This window comes from Pelmatolapia mariae, linkage group LG14, assembly GCF_036321145.2.
Source record: "Pelmatolapia mariae isolate MD_Pm_ZW linkage group LG14, Pm_UMD_F_2, whole genome shotgun sequence".
Lineage (NCBI taxonomy): Eukaryota > Metazoa > Chordata > Actinopteri > Cichliformes > Cichlidae > Pelmatolapia > Pelmatolapia mariae.
Genome location: NC_086239.1, coordinates 39,626,632 through 39,641,458, shown reverse-complemented (window position 1 = coordinate 39,641,458; position 14,827 = coordinate 39,626,632). Strand labels below are relative to the sequence as shown.

The 14,827-nt window shown below is 40.3% G+C and overlaps 1 protein-coding gene across 1 annotated transcript in view; it reads left to right on the top strand.

Moving 5' to 3' along the window:
- Nucleotides 1-61: 61 nt before the first annotated feature.
- The window catches only part of LOC134640729 (scavenger receptor cysteine-rich type 1 protein M130-like), a 92,045-nt gene continuing 77,279 nt past the window's right edge, over nt 62-14,827 (top strand). Inside the window, exons 1-5 of the mRNA XM_063492630.2 lie at nt 62-108; nt 2,384-2,416; nt 2,533-2,829; nt 8,578-8,883; nt 8,956-9,276. Coding sequence (XP_063348700.1) covers nt 69-108; nt 2,384-2,416; nt 2,533-2,829; nt 8,578-8,883; nt 8,956-9,276 — 997 coding nt within the window. The 5' untranslated portion in view covers nt 62-68. The remainder of the gene's footprint in view (nt 109-2,383; nt 2,417-2,532; nt 2,830-8,577; nt 8,884-8,955; nt 9,277-14,827) is intronic.

Here is a 14,827-nt window from a genome sequence, read left to right as displayed (position 1 = left end):
TTCCTGTTGCAGATATACGCTGAGCACAGCACATGTGACGGTCAGAGCAGAGAGACGTCGACCTGGACATGGATCACCTGCTGCTGCTGCTCCTGCTGTGGAGCTCAGGTAGGATTCACAGCTGTGATTGGCTCACACATCAACATCACCCGACACTCACAGATCAGAATCAGAATCAAAGGAAAAGGAAAAGCTGCACTCTGACAGTCAGAAGCAGTTTTTCATCTGTTTACGTCTTCATTTCCTGCTTTATGACTTTTCAGAATTCAGAATCAGAATACTTTATTGATCCCTAGGGGAAATTATTTTTGGTTACAGTGCTCCAGTATAAACAAACAGTAACAAAGACAGACAATACACTAAGTAAGAATAGCACAATATATACATACATATATATACATATAATTACTTATAGAGCTTGAGTCAGCTCTATAAGTAATTACAATCTGAGGCCTTAGGCCAAAAACTACAGCAACCAGCAGTACAAACAGTTTAAATCACTGCAGGTTGCAGGACATCCAAACAGGTAGTTGCAGAGAGGGGAAAAAATCTCTTTCACAAAAACCATCATTTATCCTCCTTTTGTATCAGAGGAAATGAGTAAAGCAGCTTTTCTGTTTCAGGAAGTAGTTCCACTTAAGTATCCTCTCCTTGTTTTTTCACTGATTCCAGATGTTCATCACCTCTCGTCATGTTTCCAATGATCCAGTCCCATTTCTCCCGTTTGCTGTCCTTCATTTCCTGATTGACTGATTTGATTTGTTGTGTGTGAGGTTGGAACTTGTCCTGTTTTTGCTGCTGTAGTTTTTGTTCTCACTTGTCTCTTTGTTGGGTTATAGACTGGGTGTTCTGTGCTGTTGTATTTTCCACATGTTGGAAGAACGTAGGGATGGAGCTCGATGCTGATGTTTCGATACTGTGTTGAGCTTCTGATGCACAGATGTTTGGAAGCACTGCTCTGAAGTGCGGTGTGAAACACCCAGGTCACGTGACCATGACAAGTTTTGGTTGTACTCCACCCCAGTTTCACGTGTTTGCGTACCTTCTGCTTCCAAGTACTGCCAGGTTTCACATTTTCATAAAGCAGAGAGATTTGTAAAGACTGAATTAATGTTTTTGATACAATTAATTACAGCGCATCTGCTAAACAACATCCTCTCTCTGATTATTCTTTTGGCTGCAGATTGTGAAATTCAACCGACATGTTCACATGTTGATTCATGGTTTGCTTCAGAATATTTTTAAGGTTATCTGCTATAAAAAGCCAGAACAGGAACATCTGCTTCATGTCTTTGTGTTTTATCCTCAGTTACTTTGACACAAAGACACCTGCTGTGATGCTCACAGCTCTGATGAAGTCTCACAGTATCAGTACTGATAAATGATCAGAATTATAATATTTCTGACTGAGTCAAACTTGAATCGAAGCGAAAACTTGTGAATAAGAATTGAATCAGTTGTAGAAATCAGTGACAATACCCAGCCCTACTTTTCATGACAGATGAGGTTTTTACTTTTTTATTGTCACTGATCCTTCGGCTGAAAATATCTTATAAACAGCACGAGGCAGGTTCACTATGACCAAAACTCAACGTGACAGAAATTGAGTGATGATGTGTGCAGCAGCTCTCGCTTCAAATGAAAGCTCACAGTCCTGTTTGAAACTGAGGCCCACCATGTCACAGATCAACATGTGGCTGTAGGCTGATGCACCCCAGGGCTGAAAGATGAGACAGCGCCCTCTGCTGAAATCTTCCTGCTCATGACAGAAAATAATATCTAAAGAAGTTCCAGCAGAGGCAATCTGTTTTTACTTGGTTTGGGTCCAGAAGGACACCAACAAGAATGAAGCTCGTTTTTTAAATGGCACAAAGATAACAGCACTGTTCTGGAAAAGAAATGTTTCGCACCAGATAAAGGAAATGATGTCAAAGCTCTAACTAGAAACAGATAAAGTGAAGGACAAACAAAGTTCTGAAAGCTTTGAGGACCTCCATGAACTTTTTGAAAGATGTGGATCCAAGTGCTGCTGATAGGGATCATGTGATGTTTGGGCTTCTCTCTCTGCAGCTGTGGATGAATGTTGATGTTAACTAGTGCCATATAAATACAACTGAACTGACACTGGAAGACGTTTTTCCTTAAAATTCATCACAAGACAAACATGAAACACTCACAAAACCATTTAAAATCACCAATTAGCCTAACGAGTATGGTGAGCATGCTCTCCTGTGTCAGTGTGATGTTTGATGAAGTCCATGGTGTGAATCTGTCTCAGTCTGATTTATGGGAAATTCTTTTTTTCTAAGAGTTTTTATCCACAACTGAGCTCCAATCCGACTGAGCTTCATACTGATGGATTTTCTCTGATTTGTGTTGTCAGGAGTGAAGCCTGAAGGAGAGCACAGTTCAACAGGTAAACAAAGAACTCAAATACAAAAAAACAAAAACACAGAAGCAGCAGCAAAGTTTGACTTTAATGTTTTCAAAGGGAAATTCACTTCTACTACTGACTCTCTGCTTTCTGCTCAGGGCCTGGCGATGTCAGGTTGGTGGGAGGAGCCAGTCGCTGTGCAGGTACACTGGAGCTGAAACATCTGGGAGAATGGAGAGCAGTCAGTAGCTCATACTATGCTGTGAACGCGAAAGTAGCAGCCGTCTTCTGTGAACATCTGGACTGTGGCTCTGTTGTTAATGTAGGAAAGAGATACGAGTCCTCATCGAGATCCGTGTGGCAGATCAAATTTAACTGTGTTGATCCCAGATCTGCTCTGAGGAATTGTACAACATCAGCTGAATCTTCCCACATTCTGGATGCCACCTGTTCAGGTAAGTTTCAGTGACACCATCAGTGACATCAGACCGAGCAGAACTTCATGAGTCCTCTGGACCAACCAGCCTGAAAGGTGTCCTGCTTCAGCTCGAGAGCTTTCTGAGTCACCTGTGACTGTTTGACTGTTTTTGCTGTTTTATTGTCAGGCCTCTCTCCAGGCATTAAAGGTTTGGTCAGGTGATTTTTGTCTTTGTCGTCACAACGTAAATTCAGTAAAATCATAATTCACGTCGGCAGTAATGACACCCGGTTACGCCAATCGGAGGTCACTAAAATCAATATTGAATCGGTGTGTAACTTTGCCAAAACAATGTCGGACTCTGTAGTTTTCTCTGGTCCCCTCCCCAATCAGACCAGGAGTGACATGTTTAGCCGCATGTTCTCCTTAAATTGCTGGCTGTCTGAGTGGTGTCCCAGAAACGATGTGGGCTTCATAGATAATTGGCAAACCTTCTGGAGGAAACCTGGTCTTGTTAGGAGAGACGGCATCCATCCCACTTTGGATGGAGCAGCTCTCATTTCTAGAAATATGGACAAATTTATTAACCCCCCCAAAATATGACTATCCAGAGTTGGGACCAGGAAGCAGAGTTGCAGTCTTACACGCCTCTCTGCAGCTTCTCTCCTCCTGCTACCCCCCCAAAAACCCATCTCCATTGAGACGGTGTCAGCTCCCAAAAAGACAAAAAACAAACCAAAAACCAGCAATAAACAACTTAAACATAAAAAATCAAAAAGAAAGAACAATACAGAATCCACATCTGAACCAAAGAGTAAAACAGTGAAATGTGGATTATTAAATATTAGGTCTCTCTCCTCCAAGTCTCTGTTAGTACATGACTTAATAATTGACCAACAAATCGATTTACTCTGCCTTACAGAAACCTGGTTGCAGCAGGATGATTATGTTAGTTTAAATGAATCAACACCCCCGAGTCATTCTAACTACCAGAAACCTCGAAGCACAGGCCGAGGGGGCGGTGTGGCAGCAATTTTTCACACCAGTCTATTAATCAACCAAAGACCCAGACAGACTTTTAATTCATTTGAAAGCCTGATGCTTAGCCTCGTCCACCCCAGCTGTAAAACTCAGAAACCAGTCTTACTTGTTATCATCTATCGTCCACCTGGGCCTTACACAGAGTTTCTCTCTGATTTCTCAGACTTTTTATCTGATTTAGTGCTCAGCTCACATAAAATAATTATTGTGGGTGATTTTAACATCCATGTAGATGCTAAAAATGACAGCCTCAACATTGCATTTAATCTGTTATTAGACTCAATTGGCTTCTCTCAAAATGTAAAAGAACCCACCCACCACTTTAATCACACTCTAGATCTTGTTTTAACATATGGCTTAGAAACTGAACATTTAACAGTGTTTCCTGAAAACCCTCTGCTGTCTGATCATTTCCTGATAACATTTACATTTACAATAATTGATTACACAGAATCAGGGCCCTGCAGAGATGTTTAAAGGGGCGGGTCCTCAAAGCCAAAAAGGGGCACACAGAACCAGGCTGAAGAACAACAACCCACATTCATCAAGAATCTTATCATATTATAGCACTGTCATAATGTGGGGACAATGCAAAACAAACGTAGCTGTTTTACCTGATGGGTACAATGTTGCTGCTGCTCCTGCTGCTGATAGTGCTGGAGGGCAGGGCTGTGTTGATCTGAGACTGCAGACATTAAAAAGTCCAGACTGGCAACCTGTCCAGGGTGGACCCCGCCTCTTGCCCTGTGACAGCTGGGATAGGCTCCAGCACCCCCCACGACCCTGAAAAGGATAAATGGAAGTAAATGGATGGATGGATTATTACTATTGTTATTATTATCTGATTTGATGTTTGATTTCTTAATGGTTATCTTTATTACTGTGTAGGTTTCATTCTCAGGGTTTTCAGTTCTCAGGTTTTCTTCCTGTGTCCTCCCCCCGGTGCTCTGTTTGTGTCCCTGAGTTTGTGCTTGTGAATTTCCTGTTTTACTTTGAAGGTCTGTCTCTCGTGTCTAATTAGGTTCAGCTGTGTCCTCCTGTGTGTCATTCCCTCGTTACCTTGTGTGTATTTGTAGTGTGTGCTTGCCTGTGTTCATTGTCGGTCCATCTGTGTCTCTCTGCCCTGCTCGTCACTCCGCGTCATTATGGTTTCAGGTTAGTTCATTAGTTTTCCCCAGTTTAGGTTTGTTAGCTCCCCGTTCTGCACTTCCACTCGTGTAAATAAAGCTCACTTGCATCACAGGCTACGTCCATATGAAAACGCAGATTTTTTTGGGTGTTTGCACCTTTCGTCCACACGTAAACTGTGTTTTCAATCACTGAAAATGGAGATTTATAAAAACTCCTGCTAGGGTGGAGATTTTCGAAAACTCAGTTTTTGTGTTTACGTGTGGACGAGGAAAACTCAGGTCTCACAATGTCAAAGGTGTGCGCCATTTTTGACGCGACGCCGTGCACCACGCTATTGTTTACATGAGAGTATTTCTGCAATGGCGGAGAGAGAGACAAAATACTGTTGCTGTTATTCTGACTATCTGCAGTTTTAACACACTTACACATACACACGCAGTTACTGTCCCTCCGTTTACAAAGAGTGAGGCGTCAGAGTGAACTTCAGATGTGGCTTCTACATTCAACACAGACGCTCTCACAACCCAATCCTTTTTTTAAAAAAATTACATTTATGCATGCTGCATGCATTTAGTTCATTCCTAGTTGTGATTCTAGACCAGTGTTGGGAAGGTTACTTTTAAAATGTATTCCACTACAGATTACAGATTACATGCCCCAAAATGTATTTTGTGACGTATTCTGTTACGTTACTCAATGAGAGTAACGTATTCTGAATACTTTAGATTACTTAATATATTATCATGCTGTTTACAACTACATGAATGTACTATTGCTGTGTGATTTATTACTGTTACTGAAGGTTACTCTCCACACCAATACCAACTAGATGTTTAAATCTTAATATAAATGAGTAACAGTAGGTGGACATTAGGTAAGGCTGCACTTTTTGCAGCGATCTCGTATAGAAAACTATTCCACGGCTCCGAACCGTAGTAAAGGGACCTCTGGCTAATACGTCGGGTTTGTGTCGGGCTCGTAGCCGAAAAATAGCTTTACTTTGTTGTCTGGGTCAACTTTGTTTATCTATCTATCTATCCATCCATCCATCTACACACACACACACACACACACACACACACACACACACACACACACACTTCCAGCTCCCGTTTCTGCTCAGTGACAGCTCGTACTTTTCCTTTCTCTCCCTCCCTCGCTCACAGACACATAACGGGTATGGCAGTCCATTCTCCCTGCAGCACGGACTACACTGCCCATCAGGCTACATGCTTTAGGGCGATGCCTGTAACACTCTGCCTATTGCCTTCATATTAAACAATTTTTGCGAATAATTTTTAAAAATATTTCTTCATGTCATTATGCGGGCCGCAAGTAGAGGTGACATGGGCCACGAGATTGAGACACAGACATTAGAACCTCTTAATGCCTGTTTTGTTTGGGTTTCCACCAGCATCGGAACAAAAAATATGGAGTTCATAGCCTTATGAAACAGGAAAGTACCGCCGTGTAATCCATTCATTTCAACAAAGTAACTGTATTCTGAATACCACCTTTTTAAACGGTAACTGTAACGGAATACAGTTACTCATATTTTGTATTTTAAATACGTAACGGCGGTACATGTATTCCGTTACTCCCCAACACTGTTCTAGACCAACCAAAATACTGTCTTTACTTATTAACATTTGAAATGTTGAAGGCACTTGAAAGTAACACCAAGTCAGCTGCCCTTCCAGGAAAACAAAAGCTTTTAGGAAGTACTTAAGGTTTTGTGAGAAAACCCTGTTTAGTCTTTCCCTCGCAGGCTTCTAGACTTCTGATTGGCCAACAATTTGTTTTTAGCGTTTACATGTGGACCGAGATATTTTTTCAAAACTGCACTGTGGATGGGATTTTTTTTTAAAAACGAAAACGGAAAATCTCCGTTTTCAAAAATACCCGCGTACATGTGGACGTAGCCACAGTCTATACCTGTATCATGGGTCCTCCTTCTCTTGTCCCGGTAACCCTGACATGAAGCTCCCAAGACTCTGGACGAGACTGTAGATCTCACCTTGAAAATTGGCCAGCGGGTTATGTCATGACCTCATCACACTCCTTGGGTCTTCCACTCTCAAACAGCGTTTGTTTCAGTAGTTTCAGTAAAGCCATAAAAATCTATTTCAACTGAATAAATTTCAGAGTCACAAAAAGTCCTTCAGCTTAGAAAATCCTTTAAGACCATTTCAGCATTTTTCCTTCTAGACAGTTCAGGTTAGGTTCTCACTCATCTACAAATAAAATAAGGTGTTAGAATAAGGAAAGATACACATTATCTAATACAAAGCTGAAAAATGCCTGTGTTACAGAAGCCAAAACATGAAAAACACATTAAAATCAAATATCCCAGAAGAAAATCTGAGGCAGGTGAAAAATATATTGAGGGCTCATAAATGTAAACTTAGAGATAATCCAATAAGCAACCCAAAAAGTAAAATCTGCCAAAAAATATAGGCATGAGGTGGGAACCATTTCCTTTATCTGCATCTTATCCATTAACCAGGAGAAAGATGACCACTTAAACACGATTCAGGAGGCGATAAAAGGAGGAGAACTTGATCAGTTTCATGTTCACAGACTGAATGTTGTCCTCGGAGAACCGCCCCGTCCACCTGAGGTCCTGTTTTATGGCAAGGCAAGGCAAGTTTATTTATATAGCACAATTCAACAACAAGGTGATTCAAAGTGCTTTACAGAGACATTAAAAACAAAAACAAATAAAAAGCATGATTTAAAATTGATTAAGACAAGCAAACAAAACAAACAAACAAAACAGTATGTAAAATCAAAAATCAAAACAGTAGATAAAATCAGAACAGTAGATAAAATCAGTAGTTAAAATGTAAGTTTTGAAATTTAAGCTTAAAAGTGTGGATTTGGTGCTTTATTCAAAAGCAGCTGAGAACAGGTGAGTCTTCAACCTGGATTTAAATAAACTGAGTGTTTCAGCTGATCTGAGGCTTTCTGGGAGTTTGTTCCAGATATATGGAGCATAAAAGCTGAATGCAGCTTCTCCGTGTCTGGTTCTGACTCTGGGAACTGATAAAAAACCGGATCCAGATGACCTGAGGGATCTGGAAGGTTCATACTGGGTCAGGAGGTCACTGATGTATTTTGGTCCTAAACCATTCAGAGCTTTATAGACCAGCATCAGAACTTTAAAGTCTATCCTCTAGATTATGGATGAGGTTTGAAAGTTAAAGCCAGCAAGGAACGAATCAGTGACTAAAGCTGTAAGTGGGAGGAACTGGGAGTGCTGACACATTTGCAGCAGCCACAGTATCAGCCACAGACAATGATCTACTGACATCAGCTGAGCTGGGTTAATCAATATGTGTGGAAAGTAAAGACTGTGGAGTAGCTCAGCAGAAGAAACAGAGAAGATGATGATGTTTATAAGCATCAGATATCAGCGAGAGCTGATCCAGTGCATGAAATATAGATGTAATGCTGACATGAGCCCAGTGTGCGCTGTTATAACAATCTGTTGTTAGTGATGAACTCATGTTGGAGTTGTGAGTCTGAATGAGTGAATAGTTGTTTGCTGCCATCTTTGTCTTGTGTGTCTGCTGTCTCTGATCTCTGGGTTTGATTTCTCTGATCTCTGCAGACTCTGTCAGGCTGCTGAATGGTTCCAGTCTGTGTTCAGGCAGACTGCAGGTGAAGTCTAACCAGAGATGGTCCTCAGTGTGTGAAGCTGACTTTGACCTGCAGGATGCAGAGGTGGTCTGTAGGGAGCTTGGCTGTGGGCCTCCTTCGCTCCTCCAGGGGGCGCTCTATGGAGAAGTGGAGGCTCCAGTGTGGAGCAGAGAGTTCCAGTGTGGAGGCCATGAGTCTGCTCTCCTGGACTGTAGAAGCTCAGGCTCAGCTAGAAGCAGCTGCTCACCTGGCAAAGCTGCTGGACTCACCTGCTCAGGTAGAAGAGGAGCTGCAGCTTTGGTTCAAACTCACTTTGTTCTCTCACTGATGACTCTCTGCTTTCTGTTAGAGCCTGTCAGGTTGGTGGGAGGAGCCAGTCGCTGTGGAGGTACACTGCAGTTCAACCATCTGGGAGAATGGAGACCAGTGGATGGGTTTTACTCTAACTGGACTCTGAAGTCAGCAGCTGTTGTCTGTGAACATCTGGACTGTGGGTCTGCTGTTTATGCAGAAAAGACAGAAGGGATGCATTTCAGAGCTCGATCTGTGTGGTCAGTGGAACCTGACTGTATTCAGTCTGTCTCTGCTCTGAGAGCGTGTTTAACATCATATGTTGGAGATCATTTTGTTGTGGCAATGTCCCCTGGCAGCATGCATCTCACCTGTTCAGGTAAGCCCATCATTAATATCAACATCATCATCATCATATCAGGGTTGGTAGGGTAGACAACGGGTGTTTTTCATTCTCCTTCCTCACACCCTCTCCCCTCATGTCACCTGGAAATCTTTCCCTTTCCTCCAACATGACGAATCATCAACTTACTTAAATACACCTGGAGGAGATGAGGAAGCACAGGTGTATCTACTCTGTGATGAATCTGACACATTAGAATATTTCAAGTCATTTCACTATAAAGTGTTGGAGCCTCACACAAAGCAGCAGCTGGTTTTTATCTCAGAGTTCACTCACTCACTCACTCACACACACACACACACACACACACACACACACACACACACACACACACACACACACACACACACACACACACACACACACACACACACACACTAGACTTGTAGTCAGGACCACCTAAACCAAGACCAAGACAAAGTCGAGACGAAACTGAGACAAAAAAAGTCTTTAAACTGCTGCTTCGTTTACGGGTTCCAGGCATATTTATGTGTTTTTGCGATGCACTCGCACAGCCCTCCTCACCGCTGTCTACTGTCTCACTCAGTGAGAGGGCAGACGCACACTCCACTTGACTGTCGCGTCTCTCACCCTCTCCATTTTTCACATAATGATATTATCTTATATCCTCACATGTGATTGGCCACAGTATGGAGGGATTGGAGCAAAACTGAGCCACTGTGAGAGCTGAGCAGCAAAAGGAAACTAGAAAAATTTGCATTTCCTGCGAAAATGCAGTGTGGATGCTTTAAAGCTGAAGCTGTCTGCTGAAACTAGCAGAAAAAGCTGAAAAGTTGCAAAAATTGTAAAAACTTTGCAGAAGCAAAGGAACTTTGCTAAAATGTAGTATCTTAGAACTGCAATATCTTAGAAGAAATAGAATACTTGGCAGAAATAAAATAGCATAGCAGAACTTAGCAGAAATATTGTAACTTATCAGAAACACGATAACTTCTCAAAAATACAAGAAATTAGGAGAAATAGTATAAGATAACAGAAAGAATATATTTAGCCAAACATTCTTAAACATTACAGAAATACTATGATTTAGAAAAACAGTACAACATAGCAGAAATGCTGTGATTTACCAGAGACACTGTAATATACTATGAATATTGTAATTTTAAATAAATACTATGTTTTAGCAAAATACTCCAGTTTAGCATAAATATTATAACATAGCAGAAATACTACTCTATAGCAGAAATGCTATATTTAGAAAGAAAAATATAATATAGTAGAAATACTATGATTTAGCAGAAATTCTACAATATAGCTTAATAACAATGATTTAGAACAGATACTATGATTGAGCAGAATAGTAATAACTTAAGTGAAAATATTGGAAAGGTAAAATAACAAGCTGAATAAAAAGTAACATGATTAAGTTCACTCAAAACTAATTTTTGTTCACCTGTGAAAAAATAAAATAAAAATACATTTAGAAATACAAATAAGAACAGCGTCTTATTTGTGTGTGTCTTTCTCTCTCTCTCTCTCTCTTACACACACACACACACACACACACACACACACACACATTTAGGCTCACACACACACACACAGCATCAGCAAGTGAACAGGGGCTGTTAACAGCATGTTTCTAGGTCAGTCAAACAGCTGTGAGATTCTCAATTTGAATCCACCAATCAGAGAGGCTGTGTGCTTTTTCCTGCCAAAACTGGTGCATCAAGTGCAGGCTTTTACAGCACAGAGAGAGACAGGATTTTTGCAGTCTATTTCTCATAGTGAGGACTCCCCTCAAACAAACAGCCATAAATTCCTAACTGTAGGGGCTAAAACGGTCATTCTTAGACCGTTGTGTTCAGAAGACATGGGAGAATCTTGAAATGTTGACCATTTAAAATAAAAATATGAAATATCATAGATATATGACATAGATGATTGGTTGTCTTAGAAGCCATGAATGCCCCAATATGCAAATTTGAATGTGCAAGGCCTCAGATATGATTGGCTGGCTGGGAAGCCATGATGGCAACAATATGCAAATTTGAATGTGCAAGCCCTCGGATATGATTGGTTGTCTTAGAAGCCATATAAAAAGCAGTAAAACTGTACTATGATTTGGTAGAAAAACTATAATTAATCAAAAATACTGTATTTGGCAGAAATACTATATTTAGCACAAATCTTATGAAATAGCAGAAATAGTATGATTTAGCAGAAATGCTGTATTTAGCACAAATACTGAAAAGCAGCAGAAATGCTATGACTTAGCACAATAGTAATAACTTAAATAGAAAAATTGGAAAAGCAAAATGGACAGCGGAAAAAATGCTGAACATGCAAAGGGTAACTCAAATGTAATTGTTAAATGAAAAGAAAAATCAGGAAAAAAGTATAACAGTCACACAATCACAAATATGGACACATATGGAAACACACATGCACAGAGAGACACACACAAGATCCAATTCAGTCAACCAGTCTAAATATATTGAATTTGAATCTTACAATGAGATCATCCCATAAAAAGGCTTTCTCTCTCTCACTCTCTCTCTCTCTCTCTCTCTCTGTCACACACACACACACACACACACACACACACACACATGATCCAATTCAGTCAACCAGTCTAAATATATTGAATTTGAATCTTACAATGAGATCATCCCATAAAAAGGCTTTCTCTCTCTCACTCTCTCTCTCTCTCTCTCTCTGTCACACACACACACACACACACACACACACACACAAGATCCAATTCAGTCAACCAGTCTAAATATATTGAATTTAAATCTTACAATGAGATCATCCCATATAAAGGCTTTCTCTCTCTCTCACTCTCTCTCTCTCTCTCTCTGTCACACACACACACACACACACACACACACAAGATCCAATTCAGTCAACCAGTCTAAATATATTGAATTTAAATCTTACAATGAGATCCCATAAAAAGTCTCTCTCTCTCTCTCTCTCTCTCTCTCTCTCTCTCTCTCTCTCTCTCTGTCACACACACACACACACACACACACACACACACACACACACACACACGATCCAATTCAGTCAACCAGTCTAAATATATTGAATTTGAATCTTACAATGAGATCATCCCATAAAAAGGCTTTCTCTCTCTCTCTCTCTCTCTCTCTCTCTCTCTGTCACACACACACACACACACACACACACAGGGAGAGAGAAGTAAGTTTCTAGCTCAGTCAAGCAGCCTGGGAGCTGCTGAATTTGAATCCACCAATCAGAGAGCCTGTGCACTTTTTCCCGCCAAAACTGGTGCACGCAGCACAGAGAGACACAGGATTTTTGCAGTCTATTTCTCATAATGACGACTCCCCTCAAACAAATGACCATAATTTCCTAACCGTAGGGGCTAGAACAGTCATTCTTACACCGTTTTGTTCAGAAGAGATGGGGGAATCTTAAAGTGTTGACAATTTATCATTAAAATATGAATTATTAAAGATATTTGACTTCTAATGCACCATAACTGAGTAGAGCAAAGTAAAAACTGCCTTGACTGCCCCTCAAACAACGCTTTCTAACTCTAAATCTATTTGGAGTATCAATATCATTCTTTCACCGTAAGAGACAGCAGGCTTTGGTGAACAATCATGGAAATTTTCAGGTCTCTGTGGAAATCCATTATAAAGATATGACGAGAGAAAAAAGTGGTTCATTTCCAGAGTTTGAAATCTGAAGAAATCTGAGCGAAGGACGAATTTCCTACCCTCAAACAAGTCTAACTCATTTCAGAACGGTAATAGGTGAGAAAAAAATTCTTGAATTGTGAGCGTCAGGAGTGTCTGAAGATATACTGGGACAAGCCTTATGTCTTAACTTTGCTTCGTTAAGGAGATATGACGATTCGAATATGCCTCTCATTACAGAAATCAAGCGGTGATTTTGAACAAGCTCTCCATTGACTTTCTATGGAGAGTTTTGCGACTTTGTGTTGGTCTGAGGAGATTTGCCAAAATTCTATAAATCCCACAACAATGATAGTGACATTTTCGGAAAGCCAGCAAAAATACCTACGTTTTGATGTATAATTTGTGGAAGTTGAGTGACAATTGAGCAAGTAGCAAGAAGTTGTTCGGACATGAAGAGAAGACTGCGAAACCTTCAGTGGCACACTGGAAGCCAAGTGCATAGCAACCATAACAACGCATGTATTTTGTGAAAAATCATAATTTTGCAACTCAAAACTTAAAGAGGGATAAGATGAAAACGGTAACAAATATGAAAAAGCTGAATCATTAATGAATAGCCCAATAATTTGTGAACATTTTAAAGTTTGAATGGTTATTCTAGGCGAAAGTATGAGAAAGTAGTTAAGTTTCAAAAACAAGCAAGTTTTAGCAGAATTGCGGAAGTTTCCCATTCATTTCAATGGGACAAATTAAAGGAAAAAAACTTAATATTTTAAAAAGTATAATAGCAGAAAATACCAAAAGTCATTGCCGGAAAGAGCAAAAATAGCAGAATAGTTTAAAATTTGAACGGTGAAAATCGGCTGAAAATTGTGGAAGTAGATCCACGGCGAAAAACGTACGGAAGCAACTTGAAGAATAATAATAATAACTAGAAAAATTTGCATTTCCTGCGAAAATGCAGTGTGGATGCTGGAACGCTGAAGCTGTCTGCTGAAACTAGCTGAAAAGTTGCAGAAATTGTAAAAACTTTGCAGAAGCAAAGGAACTTTGCTAAAATCTAGTAACTTAGCAGAACTCTAATATCTTAGAGGAAACATAATACTTGGCAGAAATAAAATAGCATAGCAGAACTTAGCAGAAATATGAAAAATGAGAGAAATACTATAATTAAGCAGAAATATTATATTAAGTAGAAATCCTATAAAATAGCGGAAATAGTAAAAAAAGCAAAAAAAAGTATAACAGTCACACAATCACAAATATGTACACATATGGAAACACACATGCACAGAGAGACACACAGGATCAAATTCAGCCAACAAGTCTAAATATATTAAATGAAAATCATACAATAAGATGCTTCAATAGAAATTCTCTCTCGCCCTCTCTATCTCTCTCTCTTTGTCACACACACACACACACACACACACACACACACACACACACACACACACACACAGGGAGAGAACAGCAAGTTTGTAGGTCATTCAAGCAGCCTGGGAGCTGCTAAATTTGAATCCACCAATCAGAGAGGCTGTTTACTTTTTCCCGCCAAAACAGGTACAACTGCTTACACATTCGCAGCATAGAGAGAGCCAAACACACAGGGTCTATGTCAGTCAACCAGTCTGAATATATTAAATTTCTATCCACCAATGAGATGCTGCCCTAAAAAAGGTCTTTGTGTGTGTCTTTCTTTCTCTCTCTCTCTCTCTGTCTCTCTCTCTCTCCCTCCCTCCCTGTCTCTCTCTCTCTCTCTCTCACACTCACACACACACACACACACACACACACACACACACACACACACACACACACACACACACAGCAGCAGCAAGTGAACAGTGTGTTTCTAGGTCAGTCAAACAGCTGTGAGCTTCTCAATTTGA